The 21,852-nt window shown below is 44.4% G+C and overlaps 1 protein-coding gene across 2 annotated transcripts in view; it reads right to left on the bottom strand.

Moving 5' to 3' along the window:
- The window catches only part of CFAP61 (cilia and flagella associated protein 61), a 460,443-nt gene that overhangs the window by 377,922 nt on the left and 60,669 nt on the right, over positions 1-21,852 (bottom strand). The window contains exon 9 of one of the 2 annotated variants that reach the window (XM_077486014.1): positions 9,257-9,369. In XM_077486014.1, the coding sequence (XP_077342140.1) occupies positions 9,257-9,369 (113 nt within the window). The remainder of the gene's footprint in view (positions 1-9,256; positions 9,370-21,852) is intronic. The other variant, XM_077486015.1, reaches the window with a different exon arrangement.

Raw genomic sequence — 21,852 nt, 5'->3', positions numbered from 1 at the left:
ATAAGATCTGGGGTCAAAAAGACCTCAAATCTCATATTTACACTAAAATGCAATAAATAAAAATAAAATAAAAAAATTTAATTTGAAAAAAAAAAAGAAATGTCACTTTAAGAGCTATGGGCTATTTTTACTACAGAGGGGAAAGGAAGCGATCACCTCTGCCGCTGTGGTTGGCTCTGGTAAGCGGTGGTGGGCACTGAAACCGCGGTGGGAGGGGGGCCCTCTCCCGCCACCGATAAAAGTGATCTAGCAGCAAATCCACCGCAGAGACCACTTTTATCTGAAACCGGACCGCTCTCTGAAGAAGAGGATACTGGCGTTATGGCAGCTAGCTACTGTCATAATAATGATATTCCTCTTCAAAATGCCAACATATATCATCGTGAGTCGGTCCGGAAGTGGTTAACCGTTTGCCGAACGCCTCATGCAGATATACTGCGGCAGAATGGCACATAGAGGCAAACTAAGGTACCTGTACTTTGCCCTTTAAGAGGCGCGCCCGCAGCAAGCTCCGTGAGTCGGGTCGCGGGTCCCGTGGACTCAATGTCCACGGGAATACCTGCGATCGTCTCATGGAGAAGATAAATGGGGAGATGCTAATATAAACAAGCATTTCCCCGTTCTGCCTAGTGACAGTGTCAGTGATCTCTGCTCCCTGTGATCGGGAGCAGAGATCAGTGACATGTCACACACAGCCACGCCCCCCCCCACAATTATAATCACTCCCCAGGACACACAACCCCTACACTGCCCCCTAGTAGTTAACCTCTTCACTGCCAGTGTCAGTTACACAGGAATCAGTGCATTTATATAGCACTGATTGCTGTATAAATGACAATGGTCCCAAAAATGTGTCAAAAATGTCTGATGTGTCCATCATAATGTTGCAGTCACGATAAAAATTGCTGATCGCTGCCATTACTAGTAAAAAAAATATATATATTAATAAAAATGCCATAAAACTATCCCCTATTTTGTAGACGCTATAACTTTTGTGCAAACCAATCAATAAACGCTTATTGCGATTTTTGTTACCAAAAATATGTAGAAGAATAGGTATCGGCCTAAACTGAGGGAAAAAAATGTTTTTCTATATATTTTTGGGGGATATTTATTATAGCAAAATGTAAAAAAAAATGGAAAATTTATATCAAATACTTACCGTAATTTTCCTTTCCTGATGGGCTCCATGGCAGCATACGTGTGGGTTAGCCCCGCCTCCATAATTACCCAATAGGACCTCTACTCCCATAAATCTTTGCTCCAAGCTGCTATCCGTGTTCCGTAACTAGCCTACTCCAACATTTGGGAGGGAACTCCTGCTGCCATGGAGCCCATCAGGAAAGGAAAATTACGGTAAGTATTTGATATAAATTTTCCATTTTCCTGACAGGCTCCATGGCAGCATACGTGTGGGAAATAACTCGCCAAACACACCCGGGTGGGCTAAAAATGTTGAGCAAAGAAACTAGAATTTTATTTTTCATTGTCCACTGACAATACTTGTAAACCAAAATTAACAGAAGAAAGCGCAGCTGGCTCTACACAATAATGGGAAACAAAGGTATTAATTGAAGACCAGGAAGCTGCTCTACAGATAACTTCTGGTGCGACATGTCGAACTGCTGCCCAAGAGGTCGAGATGCCCCGAGTTGAATGAGCCGTCACTGCCTCAGGAGGAACCATGCCCTTTGCCTTGTATGCCCTTTGAATCGTTTGGACCACCCAAGATGAGATTGATCTTACTGATGCTCGCATCCCTTTATTTTTGCCATGAAGAAGGACAAAAAGAAAGTCTGTTCGTCTGAACGAGGCTGTAGCGTCCAGATATTGTTTCAAGGTGCGACCAACATCCAGGGGATGAATCTCTTGGTTGTCTGACATTCTAAACGTAGGTAGCACGATCTCCTGATTTTCGTGAAATACTGATGTGACTTTTGGATTTGATCCAAGCATAGGGATCAGGACCACTCTGTCCGGAAAGAAAGTTAGAAATGGTTCAACTGACCCAAGATTCCTAATTTCCGACACCCTTTTGGCTGAAGTTATTGCCACCAGAAACACCGTCTTGATAGTGAGATCTCCTAAAGACAGGGGAGCATCCAAACCTTTCCCAAGATCAGAAAGAAAGTCCAATACTAACGGAAGATCCCATTTGGGAAACCTGGGTCTCTTTTGAGGCCTAAGCCTGATAGCTCCTTTAAAGAATTGTTGAATTAAGGTGTGATTCGCCCACGAAACTCCTGTAAAGGCTGAAATGGCTGAAACTTGTACTCTAAGAGAGCTAACTGCCAGAGACAAGTCTAACCCTGACTGAAGGAAAGACAAGATATCTTGAACTGCTGGAGAATTATATGAATTTGACCTAGAAGACATGTGGCCCATAAACCTGGCCCATATACGTTCGTACACTTTATTGGTACTCTTCCGTCTGGCACTAAGAAGGGTTGGAATCGCTTCTTCTGGGCAACCTAGAGCTTCTAGCCTTCCCCTCTCAAGAACCATGCCCTGAGGTGTAGACAGGATGGGCACGGGTGTAACAGCGTGCCTTGAGACAGTAGATCTGGCCTGAGAGGCAGGGGAACTGGGTCCTGATAGCTGAGGAGCAACAGCAGAGGAAACCAAGGCCTGTTGGGCCAGAATGGTATTATCGCAATGATTTCCACCTTCTCCCCTCTGAGCCTCCGAAGGAACTGTAGGATTACAGGAACTGGAGGGAAGGCATAGGCTCTCTGGAACTTCCAACAATCCGTGAGAGCATCTATCCCGAACGCCTGAGGATCCCTGAACCTCGAGTAGTATCTGTGCATCTTGCGATTGTACGGCGAAGCGAACAGATCGACCTCTGGAGATACTCCCAGAGTCAGAAGCCACTCGAAGACATCCCTGTGAAGGGACCACTCGTTGTTGTCTATTTTGACCCTTGACAGAAAATCTGCTTGAACATTCTGGACTCCTGGGATGTATACAGCAGAAATGTTGACCACATTCTTCTGAGCCCAGATCATTATTGGTTCTACTTCTCGTAATAGAGACCAACTGCGAGTCCCTCCTTGTTTCTTTATATAGGCAACTGCAGTTGTGTTGTCCAGTCTTAACATTACTGACGACCCTGCCACCAGATGGTGAAATGCTATGAGTGCTCGAAAGGCTGCTCTCAACTCCAGGATGTTGGAGACCACATACCGCGACGGGAACGACCACCTTCCTTGAGCTACTTCCGTAAGGCAATGGGCGCCCCAACCTTTGTTGCTGGCATCTGAGGTTACTATTATCCAGGAAATGGGGACTATCGAATGATGGTTGCGTAGATTCTTCCCTTGAAGCCACCAGAGGAGAGACATCCTCATCGCTGGTGTAAGGTGTATGCGCTGTGTCTGATTGGACGAGTCCCACTGTTGCAGAAACCCTTTCTGGAAGGGACGAGTGTGCCACTGGGCCCACTTCACCATAGGGATGGTGGCCGTCATTGTGCCGATCACTTTCAAACATTGTAGAGCCGAAAGATGAGATGATTCCCAAACCTTGAGAATCCTGTCCCGGATCACACTGATTTTTTCCTCCGGCAGGGAGATAGTGCCTTTTAATGTGTCGAACTGAGCCCCTAGAAACACGATCACTTGAGTTGGAACCAGATGGCTCTTCTCTAGGTTCAGGAGCCAACCAAACGTCTGCAGAGTGGAGATGACTAAACTCTTGTGTTCCAGAATTTGATCTCTGTCCTGAGATAATAGGAGCAAATCGTCCAGATAATGATGGAGACGAACTCCTTTGACTCGTAAAAGAGCTACTATCGCTAGGAGTACCTTGGAGAAGACCCGAGGAGATGTCGTCAACCCGAATGGGAGACAGGTAAACTGGAGGTGTTGATCGCCAACTGCGAAACGAAGAAATTGCTGGAAATCCCTTGCTACTGGCACATGAAAGTATGCGTCCTTCAAATCGATTGAGATTAACCAATCCCCTAGCTGCACTGACTGTTGGATTGTAAGAAGAGACTCCATCTTGAACTTTTCCTTGCGAATGAAGGAATTGAGGTGGGTCAAATCTATCACCGGCCTCCATGCGCCATTTCTTTTCTGAACCATAAACAGAGGAGAATACATGCCTTCGCCACGTTCGTCTTCTGGCACGGGCACGGCTGCACCTTGATCCAGCAAACAACTTACGTAGGTCAATAGGACCTGTTTCTTTTCCTCTGAGCCTGGAATTGTTGTGGGAATGAACCTTAACCTCGGAGTGTTGATGAAAGTCCACTTGTGACCCGAGGAAACCGTCTTGACGGTCCAATAATCTTGAATTGAGGCCGCCCAAACATGTCGGTAGTGAAGAAGGCGAGCCCCCACTTGACATGTTTGAGCGGGCCCAATTTCAAAAAGATTTGGTAGAATCTTGATTACCTGCGGAAGCCCCCTTTGAGGTTTTCTTAAGGGAGGATTGTCTGGACCTCCAAGATCTAGAGAACTCCCTGCCAGGCCTATAACTGCGCGCTTCTCTAGCGCGATCCGAGGTCTGCCTTCTTGAGAAAATACGTTTTTGGTTTTGAAGACGTCTGTCTTGAGGGAGGAACCCAGACCTCCCACCCGTGGCCCGGGATATGGCGCTATCTAGTTTATTACCAAACAAGGAGGTACCCTCAAATGGTATACGGCACCATGCCTGCTTAGATGTTGGATCCGCCAACCAGGGACGGAGCCACAAAGCACGGCGTGCCGAGACTGCTGCCAACATAGCCCGAGACAGAAGGCGGGTAATGTCAATAGATGCCTCCCCCAAAAAAGCTGATGCCATTCTGATCTCCTGAATAGGAGAGTCTTTAGCCGTATTCACTGAGATACCTCTCAAGAACTCTTCAACATTGTCGGCCCATATTTCAATAGCCTTTGAGACTGCAGCTAAAGCCAAAGTTGGTTTACAAGCCATCCCTGAAGTTAGATAAATTCTTTTCAGATCTGAGTCAATTCTTCTCTCTAACGGATCTTTGAAAGATACCGTGTCTTCCAAAGGGAGAGTCACGTATTTAACTAAACGCATAAGTGCTGCGTCTACCAGAGGAGCTGATTCAAGGTGCTTCACATCATCCTCCTTAAAGGGGTACAATTTAGAAACCTTTGATTGCATGGAGCTCTTCCTATCAATCTTGCTCCACTCTTCAGTAATGATTTCTCCCAATTCAGATAGGAAAGGAAAATGTTGCCGTTCCTTTTTGAGTTGTTTGAAAAACTTTCTTTGTTTGGGGAGGGGGGAAGAAGTGGGTTCTTCCCATTTTAAAGCTTCTTTCACTGCCTTGACAAGAGCAGGTACTAAAGCATAATCAAATCCTACTCCTGGATCCTCTGGATCCGATTCACTGTCAGACAAGAGCACAGAGTGGTGGCTTGGTTGAGAAGATTCCCCAGTCTCTTGTAAGAGCCCTTCACCTCCTGAAGGACATAATGGGTCTGAGGGGGATTCCATAGCGTGATGAGCTTCCCTCTGCTGCAGGGATTCCTTTACCACTCTTCTCACCATAGATTCCAAGCGTTGATCCGCACCATCTCTTTCATCTGCGACTTTAGAGAAGCAATGATCACAGAGCGATTTGTCTGTTGAAATGGGCATCTTACAGCCCCAACATGAATTATCTGGTCCTCTGCTTGAGTGCGAGTGACCACTGCGTTGTCCAGATCTGGAAGACCTGCGGTAACCAGACTTTGACGATGATTTGCGGTGGTGCGATTTTGACGATCCACTGCGACTATGCGCACTGTAATGCGGTTCAGACCTAGAAGGGCTATAAGGAAATATACAAGAAAGAGAGAGAGATACAGACCAGGCTGGTATCAAATGCTAAGGAATACTCCACATATATACAGCAATCCAGCCATGCACATACCTGTTACAAGCGGGCAGGTCACTAGTAGGCAGTGAGGCATCCATGACTAAGAACGCTGACTGTAACAACAATAGACCCTCATAAGCAGCCATACAAAAACACAGGAGCAATAATACATCAGAGCAGATCGTAACCTACCTTACACCAACCAGAGAATGGCCCCGGGAAGTCGCTGAATTTCCTGCAATCATTCCCAAATTCTGACATCTCTCACTGTGTTTTAAATATGGCGCCCATGACGTCATCAGCGGCGTCAGACGCGAGATGCCCGCGCGCATGCGCGGGAACCAAGCCTCGCTTTGGATTTGGGTCCGCGCATGCGCAGAACGCAGCGCTGGACCCGGAAACAGGGGGAGAAAGGCTGCTGGAACGCGGAAGCGTCAGCGCCTATGCACAAGAACCAGCTGGCATATGAAAAGACACAGATAGAAAAAGAAAAACACATAAACACTGCTGCCATGAAAAACTGAATTTTTACAGCTCACCACTCCACCAACGATCGCCTGGCCGAACAGGTTCAAGCACACACCACCGATCCATCGGGCAGATAATGGCCACCTTACATAGCAGGTAATAAGCCGTGCGCACTTTATCTTCGGACAAACCAAGCCTTCAGCGCTACTCTGCCATACACTCCATACCCATGCTTAACAGACAGGGCCTATCGGAGGAACAAAAGCTTGATAGTCGGCCGACTTGATCGTAGTGAAGATCTCTTCAGATAGGAAACACCTGTCCTATGGAGGAGGACAAAAAAGGAACACGGATAGCAGCTTGGAGCAAAGATTTATGGGAGTAGAGGTCCTATTGGGTAATTATGGAGGCGGGGCTAACCCACACGTATGCTGCCATGGAGCCTGTCAGGAAATTTGTTTTTTTCAAAATTGACGCTCTTTTTTTGTTTATAGCGCAAAAAATAAAAACCGCAGGGGTGATCAAATATCACCAAAAGAAAGCTCTATTTGTGAGAAAAAAAGGACTTCAATTTTGTTTGGGAGCCACGTCGCACAACCGCGCAATTGTCAGTTAAAGCGACGCAGTGCCAAATCGCAAAAAGTGCTGTGGTCTTTGGCCAGCAAAATGGCCCTGAGCTTAAGTGGTAGTAAACTGTTACACCACATGTACCTACAAGGCTTACCTGCAGGTACTGTGAATATTGTGGCTGAATGGTCAGTCCACCCCGGCCCTTAGTTGCATTTGGCAGCGGCACCCTTAGAGCTTGTTCACACATAAAGTTGGGGTGTAGTAAAACAGCAGGATATAATAGAAGTCTATGACTTATGCCCCGTACACACGATCAGAAAATCGTACTGAAAATACCGCTTTCGAAGCGATCGTACGCTAATCGGATCGTTAGTACAGAGCTTTCGATAGCCGATTAGGACAGTTCATCCGATATTATTCTATCGGACATGCACGGAATTTTTTTTCGTACGATGCCAGATCGTACGATTTTCATTTAGGCTGGGTTCACACCGCTGCGGCAGCGAGAACCGGATGTGATTCGCACCGCACTGCAGTGCAAATCACATCCGATCTCTGTGCGATGCGAGTTCAGCCATACAGATAGTATGGCTGAATTCGCATCGCACCCGCCGCAAACTAGCACGGGACCCTTTTTTTGGTCCACAGCAGAATCGGATCGCATGGGTGTTCACACCATGCGATCCGATTCCTGTCCGAGTTTTCAGATCGCACTGCGATATGCGAACTGATCTGGGGGTGTCATTAAGGTTTCACTGACACTCCCAGCAGTCCGCATAGGGCAGTGTGAACTGCCGGCGGGAGGCATGCGATGCGGGAAAATCGCTCCGGTGTGAACCCAGCCTTAATCAGTACAGCTATCGTTTGAAAATGCAATACAAATGCATTACAACACATGACATCACTTCCGAATTTTTTTTCTGTCGTGCTGGAATTTTCGTGACTTTAGTAAACTCATCAGATTCAATCTGAGATTAGCATGCAATAAAAAACGGACAATCATTCGTCCGATAATCTCATCGTGCATATGGGGCATAAGTGCAACAAACCCGCAGAAAAGCTGCAGGTACACTGCACTGCACCCATGGTGTGGGTAAACCGCGGGCCCATCAGTGTGAAAGCAGCCTTAAACTATTATGCCCAGTGTATTGCTTCACACTGACCTAAAGATCTCTTCTTTCCTGCTGCTGGCACCACTCTGGAGACCACTAGCTGGGATAAGAGGTGGAGTGCAGTTGGTATCATTCCACTTGGGACAGGAGCCAGCACTACAGAGGAGGCATCGGCTTATGCAGCTCTTGCCCTCCTACTACAGCTCCAACTTTACAAGTAGTCCCTCTGCAATGTACTCTGTTTAATGCTCTGGAATGGCTGGCCAGCAAGCTCAGACCATGATCTACCAGTCACCTGTCCACAATACTGGTAGATCGTGATCTACAGGTTGCTGACCCCCGGTTTAGGATATATTCAGAGTGCATGCAGCCGATGACATCTCTTACAGCTAAGTATTATTTTTCGCAATTTTTTTTGTGCATTCAAAAAAGAAAACAAATAAAATTAGACATGCTATCTGCCCATAGAACTTAACCAAAAAGTGCATTGAATGCATCCAAAAATATAGAAAATATACCAAATCAAATCATTATTCAACCAAAAAATAAAATAAAAGCCTCATGCATGTGTCCTGCTTCATAATATCGGGGGTCCACAATGCCAAGAGTTGGTAAAAGCAAGGGTCTGTCATCTGGAGATAATTCCAAAAATCATTTGGATTATTCTCCCGGAGCTCCCACAGCAAAGGCATATGACATAATTGGTCACGATTAATTAAGCAACCAATTTTTGGGCCAAGAAATCCTCCTCCTCCTGTTCCTGGACTGGACTTGGGTCAAAGCAATAACTCCAAGGCCAATAATAAAGAACACGTTATCTCTTCCAATTCTGCAACATGGCTGGTTGACAGACAGCCATTCAGAAACAAACTGAAAATCGTAAAAAGAAAAGTGCAAAATGAAAAGCGCAAATCAACACTAACCAAACTTCTACTAACACAAAATTAGCAGAAGGAGCCCAAATGGTGGCCCTAAAGAGCTGAAAACCCACGTAGTAAGTCACTACGTTCGTGTTTGTTTGTGTGCCGTTTGTATGCAAGACAAGTTTGGGGCCAATGCCCTTCGGACAAAAGTCCAAAGTTTTGTTTGCAAAAAATCCGATAGTGTGTACGAGGCTTAAGGTTTAGATGTTTATGTAGCTGTCACATGAAATGATAGAATCAGAAATGACCTAAATTACGCAAGGCAGATTCTTATAAATGCTTTTTTATAGGACCATATTCAAAAGAGGACTAGAACACATGCAGATTTCAGTATGAGATGTATTAATGCAATTATTATTTACCTTCTCATCTGTCTCGTGAACACTGATGATGTCTGACAGCTGCGATAATTTGGATCCTGACCTTTGACTTGCTTGTCTGCTTATTATTACATCTTCTGGAAAACATTCATGATCTATACATCAAACAGTGAGAAGCAACTGGTAATGGGTTAAGGATAATTAATTAAGAAGTGATTTCATGTTTACTTTCAGAAATTAATTAAAAAGAAGGCTAGGACAGAGAAGAGTAACATAGGAGATCCTGGTTTCTATCAACAATTATGGATGATCTATGTGTAATGTTCCCACTACAAACAAGGATAACAAAATTGTCTGTGAATTACATATATCTCTTAGGTGATTATGCTGTAATGTCTGTCTTTTTTAGTAAGGCATATTTAGAAATAGGAGATATACAGATCTTGCCCAGACAGCTCCAAAAAAAGGCAGGTCTGAATACAAATTAAGATTGTGCACATTATAAGAGAAACCACTCAAGCAGAAAGATAAGAAGCATGTATAATAACAGTAAAATCTTATTACCAGATGGCAGCATTTATATTTACCATAAGGCACTCTAGTGTCAATGACCACATATTAGAACTAAGAATGTATTGTTTAAAATAAATTTTTAACCATTGGCTGCCCAATATTCTACCATGGGTAGACCCAGCAGAAGTAGAATAAGGGATTATGGATACCGCTGATATCGCACATTCTACTAGAGTTCATTAGATGTAAGGTGATAATCAGATAAAATGACTGAGGACAGAAAGAGTACAGCATGAGACCACTACAGTATGAACAACCCTCCGTTAACATATATGCAAATTGGATGCATTGGATGCATTTTCAACCACATCCGCCAGCTTTCTATGGAGGCGGTTCACATATGTGCGGTGCAGCAGCAGTGCAAATTCGCTGTGAATTTAAAAAGAGTCCTGTGCATTTTTTGAGCACTGTACATCGGATCAGTTTTACACATATTTAAACAAAAAAACAGCATGAGGGTCCCCCCCCCTCAATCCATACCAGACCCTTAAGTCTGGAATGGATTTTGAGACGAACCCTAATGCCATTTTTTTTAAATGAGGTGGAACCCCCCCCCCCCCCAAAAAAAAATCCATACAGGACCCTTATGCGAGCATGCAGTCTGGCAGACCAGGAAAGAGGGGCGGGCGAGTGCCAGCCTGACCCATCCCAAGCCACATTCCCTCAACATGGGGGGTTCTTTGAGGCAGGGGAGCACTGCCCCTTCCCACCACAAAGCACCTTGTGCCCATGTTCCCTCCCCACAATCCTGGCTGGTGATTGTGTGGGTCTGCGGGCAGGGAGCTTGTCAGAATCTGGAACCAAGTGTCATCATTTTAAGAACTGTAATATGGCGGAGCAGGCAGGAGTCTCTGGCACGAGCGGAGCTTTTTTTTTTCTTTTTTCGGGTCAGAGGTGGCGTAATTGACCATGGATCTCCAGCAGGGGGACATTGTTTTTTTTAATTTTAATAAAAAAATTGTCACAAACTGTGTTTTTATTTATTTTTGACACTTTTTTTGGTGAATGAGTAGAGGTACATTGTACCCCTACTCATTCACAAATGAGGGGGCCAGGATCTGGGGGGCCCCCCTTGTTAAGGTGGGCTTCCCTATTCTGATAAGCCCCCTACCCGCAGACCCCCACTACTGCTGGCCAGGTTTGTGGAGAAGAGGCCCTTGTCCCCATCAACATGCGGACAAGGTGCTTTGGGGTGGAAAGCGCAGTGCCTCCCCTGCCCCAAAGCACCTCCCCAAGTTGAAAACATGTGGCCTGGTATGGTTCAGGCTCACTCGCCCCCCCCCCTTTCCTGGCCTGCCAGGCTGCATGCTCAGTTGGGGTTTCCCTCAAAATCCACACCAGATCCAAATGGGCCTGGTATGGATTGGGGCAGGGGTAAACAACCTCGGCCCTCCAGCTGTGGTGAAAGTACAAATCCCATCATGCTTCTGCCTCTAGGAGTCATGCCTGTGATTGTTAGGATCTTGCAATGTCTCATGGGACTTGTAGTTTCAAAACAGCTGGAGGCCCGGGGTTGCCTTCCCCTGCCGTAGGGGGAGGCAAACTCAATTGATATTGGCAGGAGTAATCCATGCATGAGACAGATACACCCAGGAACAGTCTAAGCAAGAATGTCTTACATTTTATTTAGCAAGGTGGAAAGCAAACACAGTTTCAAGGCAGTACCTAAATAAAAAGAATGCCCCCTAATGAGTTCCCCAAAACAAACAGACAACTCTTGTACCTTTCTAGTGTTTTGTCAGCAGTAAGCCTTTTCCCCAAGCAAGAGGCTTACATAGCAGAGAGAGCAAGAGAGGGAGCCTTGAGAATTGGTCAGCTGATATATATACAGTGCCTTGCGAAAGTATTCGGCCCCCTTGAACTTTTCAAACTTTTGCCACATTTTGGGCTTCAAACATAAAGATATAAAATTTAAAATTTTTGTGAAGAATCACCAACAAGTGGGACATAATTGTGAAGTGGAACGAAATCTATTGGATATTTTAAACTTTTTTAGCAAATAAAAAACTGAAAAGTGGTGCGTGCAAAATTATTCGGCCCCTTTACTTTCAGTGCAGCAAACTCACTCCAGAAGTTCAGCGAGGATCTCTGAATGATCCAATGTTGTCCTAAATGACTGATGGTGATAAATAGAATCCACCTGTGTGTAATCAAGTCTCTGTATAAATGCACCTGCTCTGTGATAGTCTCAGGGTTATGTTGAAAGCACAGAGACCATCATGAAGACCAAGGAACACACCAGGCAGGTCCGTACTGTTGTGGAGAAGTTTAAAGCCGGATTTGGATACAAAAAGATTTCCCAAGGTTTAAACATCCCAAGGAGCACTGTGCAAGCGATCATTTTGAAATGGAAGGAGTATCAGACCACTGCAAATCTACCAAGACCTGGCCGTCCCTCTAAACTTTTAGCTCAGACAAGGAGAAGACTGATCAGAGATGCAGCCAAGAGGCCCATGATCACTCTGGATGAACTGCAGAGAACTACAGCTGAGGTGGGAGAGTCTGTCCATAGGACAACAATCAGTCGTACACTGCACAAATCTGGCCTTTATGGAAGAGTGGCAAGAAGAAAGCCATTTCTCAAAGATATCCATAAAAAGTCTCGTCTAAAGTTTGCCACAAGCCACCTGGGAGATACACCAAACATGTGGAAGAAGGTGCTCTGGTCAGATGAAACCAAAATCGAACTTTTTGCCCACAATGCAAAATGATATGTTTGGTGTAAAAGCAACACAGCTCATCACCCTCAACACACCATCCCCACTGTCAAACATGGTGGTGGCAGCATCATGGTTTGGGCCTGCTTTTCTTCAGCAGGGACAGGGAAGATGGTTAAAATTGAGGGGAAGATGGATGCAGCCAAATACAGGACCATTCTGGATGAAAACGTGTTGGAGTCTGCAAAAGACCTGAAACTGGGACGGAGATTTATCTTCCAACAAGACAATGATCCCAAACATACAGCAAAATCTACAAAGGAATGGTTCACAAATAAACGTATCCAGGTGTTAGAATGGCCAAGTCAAAGTCCAGACCTGAATCCAATCGAGAATCTGTGGAAAGAGCTGAAAACTGCTGTTCACAAACGCTCTCCATCCAACATCACTGAGCTTGAGCTGTTTTGCAAGGAAGAATGGGCAAGAATTTCAGTCTCTCGATGTGCAAAACTGATAGAGACATACCCCAAGCGACTTGCAGCTGCAATCGCAGCAAAAGGTGGCTCTACAAAGTATTAACGCAAGGGGGCCGAATAATTTTGCACGCCCCACTTTTCATTTTTTTATTAGTTAAAAAAGTTTCAAAAATCCAATAGATTTCGTTCCACTTCACAATTGTGTCCCACTTGTTGGTGATTCTTCACAAAAAATAAAAATGTTATATCTTTATGTTTGAAGCCTGAAATGTGGCAAAAGGTTGAAAAGTTCAAGGGGGTCGAATACTTTCGCAAGGCACTGTAAATGCCTGTGGAAAACTGACTAATTTTGAAATCTGGTACCAGGAAAGATTATAACCTAGGAATTGAGGCTTTATCCCACCCAAAGCTCTATAAAGCCTTTATGCTCCAGGACTCGGGCACAATTTATTAAACAGTTGCATTTCTCCGATTTAGTTAAAAATCATGGAAAACCTCCCGATGTTTAGGTGAGAAGGTGTAGGTGAGAAACCTAGGTAAATACTGACCATTTCAAACACTGGTGCTGGGTCACTGATAAGAGCATGTCAAGCCTATCCAAGCCTGTTCAGAAAGCCACAAATGTTTCCCAGGACTGCACACCAATATAGTAAATCACAAAACATGTTTACAAAATTACTTCAGTTGGGTCTTCACTCATCAGGAAAGCCCCTCTAACATGTTTCACCCGTGTAGGGATTGATAAAGTCCTACATGGCTCTGAAACATGCTAGGGGGCTTTCTTGATGGATGGAGAGCCAGCTGAAGGGGTTAAATCTAAAGGGGTTAAATCTGCCCACAAAATTCAGCCGCAGCGGCGCTTTGCCGGCGGTATGACAGCGCTGCCCCATTGATTTCAATGGGAAGGAGTGGTGGAGGAGAGGTGAGTTCACCGCTTCAAAGAAGCTGCTGGCAGGACTTTTTCTGGTGCCCTGCCAGTGCAATGTTCCAGTGTGAAAGCCCTCAAGCTTTCACAATGGAGTGAATGGAGCAGCTGTTTTAGGGCGGTTTGCAGGCGCTATTTTTTTTCCAAATAACGTTTTATTTATTTTTTGTTGTTTCGAAAGAAGGTAGGCAGTACATGTATATAGTAGAAGCAGTGTACCTTCAAAACATTGCAAGGTCAAAATTAAACAAACAGTGTGTAGCATTGGTTCACGGGCATATGCAACAATGTTAATTAAACTGGCCGACGGTGTACTGGGGGACAGAGGACACCATAAGTCAGCTATCCGCGCCAACACCCATGTAGCCCAACATGGTCTACTATGCGACCTATGTGTCAAACTAAAACCGTAGAAGAGAGAGTCCGCTGTATAAACATAGAGGGAGGAAAGGGAAAGGACAGAGAAAAGAAAGATAGGGAAGAGCCAGAGATCCATCTCACCATACCTACATCGGTTCGCCCTTAGTCCTCCAGCAGCCATCTCCCCCAGACCAGGCGATATTTTTAACGCTATAGCGCCTGCAAAACGCCCCAGTGTGAAAGGGGTCTTTAAGGGGCCTTATTTCGCATACACTACATATGGAAACTTTTACATATTTTAAAGAGGAAGTAAACCCTGGTGGGTTTACTTCCTCTTTGATTCTCTGCAAAGGTAAAGCATATGTGTCACTTACCTGACACAGGAGCCAGCGAAGTCACCACTGTCCCCTTGTGTACGGAGCCTCCATCTTCTCGGTGGGTCTCGCTGCTCCGGCGCTGTCATTCGACGAAACCGCAATGACGTCACTCCCGCGCATGCGCACGGGAGCCGCCATTCACGGCATATCGCCGTTGACAGCGGCGCGCTCAGTGTGCCTGTGCGCCGCTGTATATGGCAAATGCGCCGTAGACAGTGGTGCCTGTATTTTGACAAATATCTTCTAAACCATGTAGGTTTAGGAGATATTTCTTGCACCTACAGGTAAGCCTTAATCTAGGCTTACCTGTAGGTCAAAGTGGTTTGTAAGGGTTTACAACCACTTTAACTAGTAATGCTTAAAGGGTTTTAAAGGGGCCCTATTTCGCATACACTACATATGGAAACTTTTACATATTTTAACTAGTAATGCATTAGCTATTAGCTATTTATTTTCCTTTGTTGAAACTAAAAATCGATATTTACCAGACTTTCAAAATGTGGGCGGTTAGTTATTCTTTTAGAATATATCACATTTGGAAGTGGAAAATGAGTCAGCAATGTCTTTTATTTTTCTTTTATGAAATATCTTTATGGCTAAAAGGTACGTTTATTTTGCCATAAGGGTCAATCTATTGAAGCTCTTAATTAAGAAAACTGTTTCATGTAGTTTGAAGCCTGCAGGCATTCAAACATTTCCCATTAGCGGACAGAGGGATTTTCGCTTGACACTGCAGTTTTAGCGGCTGGCTGCTGTATAAACGTCCTTTAATCCTAAAAGACACTGAGATGTGAGCGCATTACAGTTTGTATGAATCGCATTCAGCATAGAACATTTCTATGAAAATACAAGCAGCTGTTGTATTTTCCATTGAAATGATGTGAAGGATCCCATGCAGAACAGGGTGTAGACACACAAGTGACTCATGTATCTGTGCTTATCAGTCCTTGTACACTTTCCAGGCTCCAATAAAAAGGACTGAGTGACATGCAAGCTGTCCCATTGTTCCTTGTCAGCAAAGGCAAGACACACATATCATGAGCCTGTCACTTGTGTCCTTTATCGCTCCAACCTGTACAAGGTTATCAGTTGCTTAGGGCCCTTGCAGCCTGTATGCAATAAACGAAAGGTTACAGGGTATAGCGACATCAATTTTTTTTGCTCTCAGTAATTACGTTTTAGTCCAGTTTTGCTAGCCTGCTATTAATGTAAAACATTGCATTTTTAAACATACATTTTGTAATATGGAAGCTGGCTCTCAAGCTAATTGTAGCGTTCTACCAATGTGTTGAGCATAGATACTGTCATCAAAAAGATACTTGCTCATGATGTCTACTTCAAACATAAGAATGTATGTAAGGATTACTATGCACTGTCAGAACAAAGGAATATAAACTGATAAATGCAGGTTAAAAGTTTTGAGGCATTGCGGCTAGGTGACAACGCTATGTCAGGCACCTCATCCCTGGGGTAGTATATATATAGAACAGCAGGTATTTGATGGGATTAGAATGGTGCCATAAATCAAGGAAAAAGCAATTCACAATATAAACTTACATCATTTATTTAATACCTGGTTAAAAACAGACCATTAAAAATTGCATTACTCATGCCACTTATATGGTGATAGTTGTGTGTTGAGTGGATGCTCACAGTGTAGTGTCTGATCCCAACATGTTTCAGGGTATTTGAAGAGACCACTACTCGCAAGGACTCGAACATCAGGTGTTCACCTGTTCACCGAACAGCGAACAATACGCGGTGTTCGTGTCAAATTCGAAAGCCGCCGGAACACCATTAAAGTCTATGGGACACTAAATCAAAAGTGCTCATTTTAAAGGCTTATATGCAAGTTATTGTCATAAAAAGTGTTTTGGGACCTTGGTCCTGCCCCAGGGGATATGTATCAATGCAATATATTTTTTTTTTTTAAACGAACGTTTTGTCGGGAGCAGTGATTTTTTTTGAATGCTTAAAGTGAAACAATAAAAATTAAATATTCCTTTAAATATCGTGCTTGGGGGTGTCTATAGTATGCCTGTAAGGTGGTATCCCATGTTTAGAACAGTACCACAGCAATATTACATTTCTAAAGGAAAAATTGTCATTTAAAACTGATTGCGGCTATAATAAATTGTCGAGTCTCGGCAATATAGATAAAATTTATAGGAAAAAAAAGCATGAGTTCCCCCCACCAGTCCATTACCAGGCCCTTTGGGTCTGACATGAATATTAAGGGGATCCCTGAACAAAAATTATTAAAAAAAAAGAAAAATTGCATGGGGCTCCCCCTAAAATCCATACCAGGCCCTTCAGGCCCCACCCTCAGCTATATAAGAACTGTCACACAGAAGAGTCAGTCGGCGGGAGCCTCCCATGAAGCTGTCTTTTTACCATTTTTGACACTTTTTTTGTGAACTGGTAGGGGTACAATGTACCCCATTACCAATTTACACAGGGGGGAGGCCGGGATCTTGGGGTCCCCTTGTTAAACGGGGCTTCCAGATTCCAATAAGCCCCCCACCCGCATACCCCCACAACCACTGGGCAAGGGTTGTGTGGGGATGAGGCCCTTGTCCCCATCAACATGGGGACAAGGTGCTTTGGGGTCAGACCCCAATGCACCCTCCCCATGTTGAGGGCATGTAGACTGGTACGGTTCAGGAGGGGGAGGGCGCTCGCTTGTCCCCCCTCTTTTCCTGCAGCCTACCAGGTAGGGGACCCCTACGCCATTTCTTTTTTACATTTTGGCACAGCATTCCCTTTAAAATCCATACCAGACCTTGGTATGGACTTTGGGGGGACCCCCATGCCGTTTTTATTAAAAATTTGGCGCAGGGTTCCCCTAATTTCCATATATCAGACCTGAAGGGCCTGGTATGGATTTTAGGGGGATCCCCACAAATTTTTTTTTTTTACATTTTGGTTCGGGATTCCCCTTAAGATTCATACCAGACCCAAAAGGCCTGGTAATGGACTGGGGGAGGGGGACCCATGCTCTTTTTTCAATGGGTTTCATCTATATTGCTGAGACCCGACATTTCATTACAGCCGCGATCAGTTTTAAATGACAATTTTTTTTTTAGAAATGTAATTTTGCTGTGGTACTGTTCTAAACACAGGAAAAATGTGCCACTTTACAGCCATACTACAGGCATACCCCACTTTTAAGTACACAATGGGGTTTATTTACTATCGCTGGAAAGTGCAAAATCAGGCTCACTTCTGCATAGAAACTAATGAGCTTCTAACCTCAGCCTGTTCAATTAAGCTTTGGTAATAAAACATGGAACTCATTGGTTTCTATGCAGACGTGAGCCTGATTTTGCACTTTCCAGCTTTAGTAAATAAACCCCATTGTGTAATTAAAAGTGGGGTATACCTGTATAGACACCCTCCAGGCATGATATTCAAAGGAATATTTCATTTTTATTGTTTCACTTTAAGCATTAAACAAATCACTGCTCCCGAAAAAATTTCAGTTTTTAAAAACATTTTTTGCATTGATATCCCCTGGGGCAGGACCTGGGTCCTCAAACACTTTTTATGACAATAACTTGCATATAAGCCTTTTAAAATGAGCACATTTGATTTTTCATGTTCGTGTCCCATAGACTAGACGTTGTTTGTGTGTTCTTCCAAATTTTTTGCCTGTTCGGTATGTTCTGGTGCGAACCGAACCGGGGGGCGTTTGGCTCATCCCTACTAGTTACTACAAATCAACCTAAATCTGCAACCACTGCCAATATCCAAGATGGATAGGCTGAAAAAAGAGAAGAATATCAAAATAACAAGATACTGCTATTCTGTCAGATAACTAGATATGTATTTACATAAGCCAAAATAAGTCGTATAGAGCATATTTTAAAGATAGGGACACATCCTCTCCTTTTTCAGCCTATCCATCTTGGATATTGGCAGTGGTGTGGATGGATGATTTGGTGCTCATTGGTGATTGCTTGGGTAAGCTGGATGGTGTTGACAGAGCAAATATTAGAAAAATGTTACCAAATGTATTGATATGGACTGAATGATTTTTTTTAATTGAATACCATGTAATTATGTTTTTGCTTGGTAGTAGTCTGTTAACTAGAAATGATGGTATTTTTTCCAGTGGGATTACAAGAACATAAATGATAAATCCCAACACCAAATCAAAGTACTCTGAGATGAAACTTCTAGTTCTGCCACCACGAGTTCTCAGCATAAAGGTGGCCACTCACCAGAGATGCTTGACCCCTTTTTACAGGTCGGTCAAAAAGTGCTTTTGGAATACCAGATTGATTCCACTAATAGCACAATTCCACTCCACTGGCCGCTCACGATGGAACAGGAGACACAATAAAAAACAGCAGCAACAATGGCAGTTACACTCACATGTTGAAGTGCTTGGCCTGGCACTAGGTGTATTCAGCGTGTGCGAGTCGGCTAATCCCTTGAGGATGGCATGCATTCCACATCTTCACCTGGAGGTCTAGCCTAGTATGGTATATCAAGTTGGGACCCAGAAGTGGCGGATCCTCCGCTCTGACATATCTTTTGCCGTGATTGGCGATACATATTAATACCTGATGTTGTCGATGTATCTTAAGGTTTTTTGTAATGTGTTCTTATTTTTTTTTATTATTCCTTCTCCTTATTTTATGAAGAATTTAATTATTAATGATCCTTAGTTGGGTAATGTAGCAGATGACTTGGCAAGTAACAAGCTGCATCTGGTGGCAGGCGATGGGGCAAGTGACAAGTGATAAGCTGCGTCTGGTGGCAGGTGACATGGCAAATGACAAGCTGCATCTGGTGGCAGGTGATGGGGCAAGTGACAAGTGATAAGCTGCGTCTGGTGGCAAGTGACATGGCAAATGACAAGCTGCATCTGGTGGCAGGTGACAGGGCAAGTGACAAGCTGCAAATTGTGGCAGGCTGCATCTGGTGGTAGGCGACGGTGGCAAGTGACACACTCAGGGCTCCCACTGATCCTGAATTATGATGAGTTGAACTACTTCATCTTATATTACAATGTAATAACAGAAATATTGCGCTTCAATCATCCTGACACCATATCAACCATGGTGCTTGGCATAATTTTCTTCCATGCAGCTGGTCCCTGGTGCCAAAAAGATTGGGGACCGCTGGCCTAGGGCATTGGTCAGTGAGGGCTATCAGTTATAAAATTAAAAAAAAAGATCTGCTTTAAGGTGACTCTATTTATTAATGGTGATCAGTAAATAAAACATTTTCATTTTAAAAAAAGAAATGTATTTTTCTGTGTTCTTCTAATCGAAAAAAGCCCCATCATGTTAAACCTAACTTCCTGGATAAGCAAATATTGTCTAAATATAGGAGGCATGTGTATTTTTTTTTCCCAGTAGAATTGCATGTGTATTCTTATTTAAATCTTGGTGTGCTTTGTACATTTCTTTCTGTGCAGTAATCCAGCATGAATCTTTGCCTTTGTGCTAGAGTTTCCAAACATAAAGACCGGTCACTGCTGCTCTCTCTCCTTGTGCAGGATGGCTGGTCTTGTATCCGCCCCTCCTGTAGTTTTATGCAGGTAGCCTGTAGTGGAAAAACCTGTAGGGTCCCTCCCCCAGCTCTCATCAGGCTATGTACAAGGTAATATCTGGGTTTACAAGGACATTTTGTGCACACAAAAGGGATTTTATATTCTTTCATATTGTGGTTATTGTAGAACATTTTACAGGATTACTAAACCCTAGTTTTTTGCTTTTTTATAACCACTTCAGCCCCGAGAGATTTGGCTGCTGAATGACCGAGTAATTTTTTGCGATACAGCACTGCATCGCTTTAACTGACAATTGTGCGGTTGTGCAATGCTGTAATCAAACAAAATGTACATACTTTTTTCCCACAAATAGAGCTTTCTTTTGGTGGTATTCGATCGGTTCCTGCGGTTATTTTTTGCTCTAAACAAAAAAAGAGCGACAATTTCGAAAAAAACACAATATTTTGTACTTTTTACTATAATAAATACCCCCATTTTTTTTTATTTTTTTTATAATTTTTTTTCTCAGTTTAGGCCAATGTCATGGTTATGCAATAGTTTGTCTGCTTACCTGTTCCCATGTGTTCATCTAGAGACCAGCCGACCCTCACCTGTCTGCTTTTGTAATCCATCCTCTGGCATGGCTCCACCCTAGCTCCTATCAGGGAGCTCTATATTAACCTGTGCACTGCAGGCCAACGCTGCTGATCAACCTTTGTGTGTTAGCTTCCTGTTACCTGCCATGTGCTCTTCTGTTGTTCCGTTACTGACTTTGGCGTGTCCTTGACTATCCCTGTTTGTCTGTGATCCTGACCTTTTGGCGTGTCCCTGACTATTCCTGTCTGCTTGTGGCCCCGACCTTGGCTTTGTCTCTCACTATCCCTATCCTCCTGTTGCCTACTGTGGGTGTGAGCTGGGGGACCCTGGGGGTGGCGACCAGTTACAGCCAAGTCTATCCTCACCACTAGAGGCGCTGGTGAACACATGATGGCTCTTAGACTCCACGCCCCAGGGAATCTTACGCTCTAACCCCAGTGGGATCTGTCTCCCATCTGCAGCAGTCCGCCGTAGGGGTCCACAACCTTGCGTTGCACTCCTGAGTGACCTGACAGTTTGATCAGCCATGGACCCGGCTGACGTGCCGCTTCCTACAGTCGATCCGTTGCAGGGCTTAGTTCGCAGACTTGAGACCCAAGAATCGCATCAGACTCAGGTGGTGCGATTCCTTCAAGATCTGGCTTCCCGCTTCGAGCAGCTACAGGCTTCCTTGGGAACCCCGAACCCGCAGCCTCAAGTACAGTCAGCAGCTGCACCTATCGCACCAGTCGCATCCACGCATGCATTATTACTGCTAGCTCTGTCCCGTTTCTCTGGGGACTCCAAGGCTTGCAGGGGGTTCCTTAGCCAGTGCACTATTCATTTTGAGCTTCAGCCCCAAAACTTCCTGTCCGATCGGGCAAAAGTAGCATATATCATATCCCTCCTGTCCGGCGAGGCGCTAGCTTCGGCTGCCCCTCTGTGGGAACTGAATGATCCAGTGGTTTTTAGCCTGTCTGATTTCTTGAAACTTTTTCGGAATATCTTCGAGGAATCGGGTCGTGTCTCCTCAGCGGCTAGCGCTCTTTTACGTCTCCATCAAGAGTCCGCGTCTGTGGGACAGTATGCTCTTCAGTTCCGTATCCTCACAGCTGAATTGAACTGGAATAATGAGGCCCTAGTTGCAACCTTTTTACATGGCCTCTCTGATAGAGTGAAGGATGAATTAGC

This window comes from Lithobates pipiens, unplaced genomic scaffold (genome assembly GCF_037356315.1).
Source record: "Lithobates pipiens isolate NorthernLeopardFrog02 unplaced genomic scaffold, aLitPip1_a1.2 Scaffold_18, whole genome shotgun sequence".
Taxonomy (NCBI): domain Eukaryota; kingdom Metazoa; phylum Chordata; class Amphibia; order Anura; family Ranidae; genus Lithobates; species Lithobates pipiens.
Note: the sequence above shows the minus strand (reverse complement) of the source record. Positions and strands in the feature narration are given on the sequence as shown.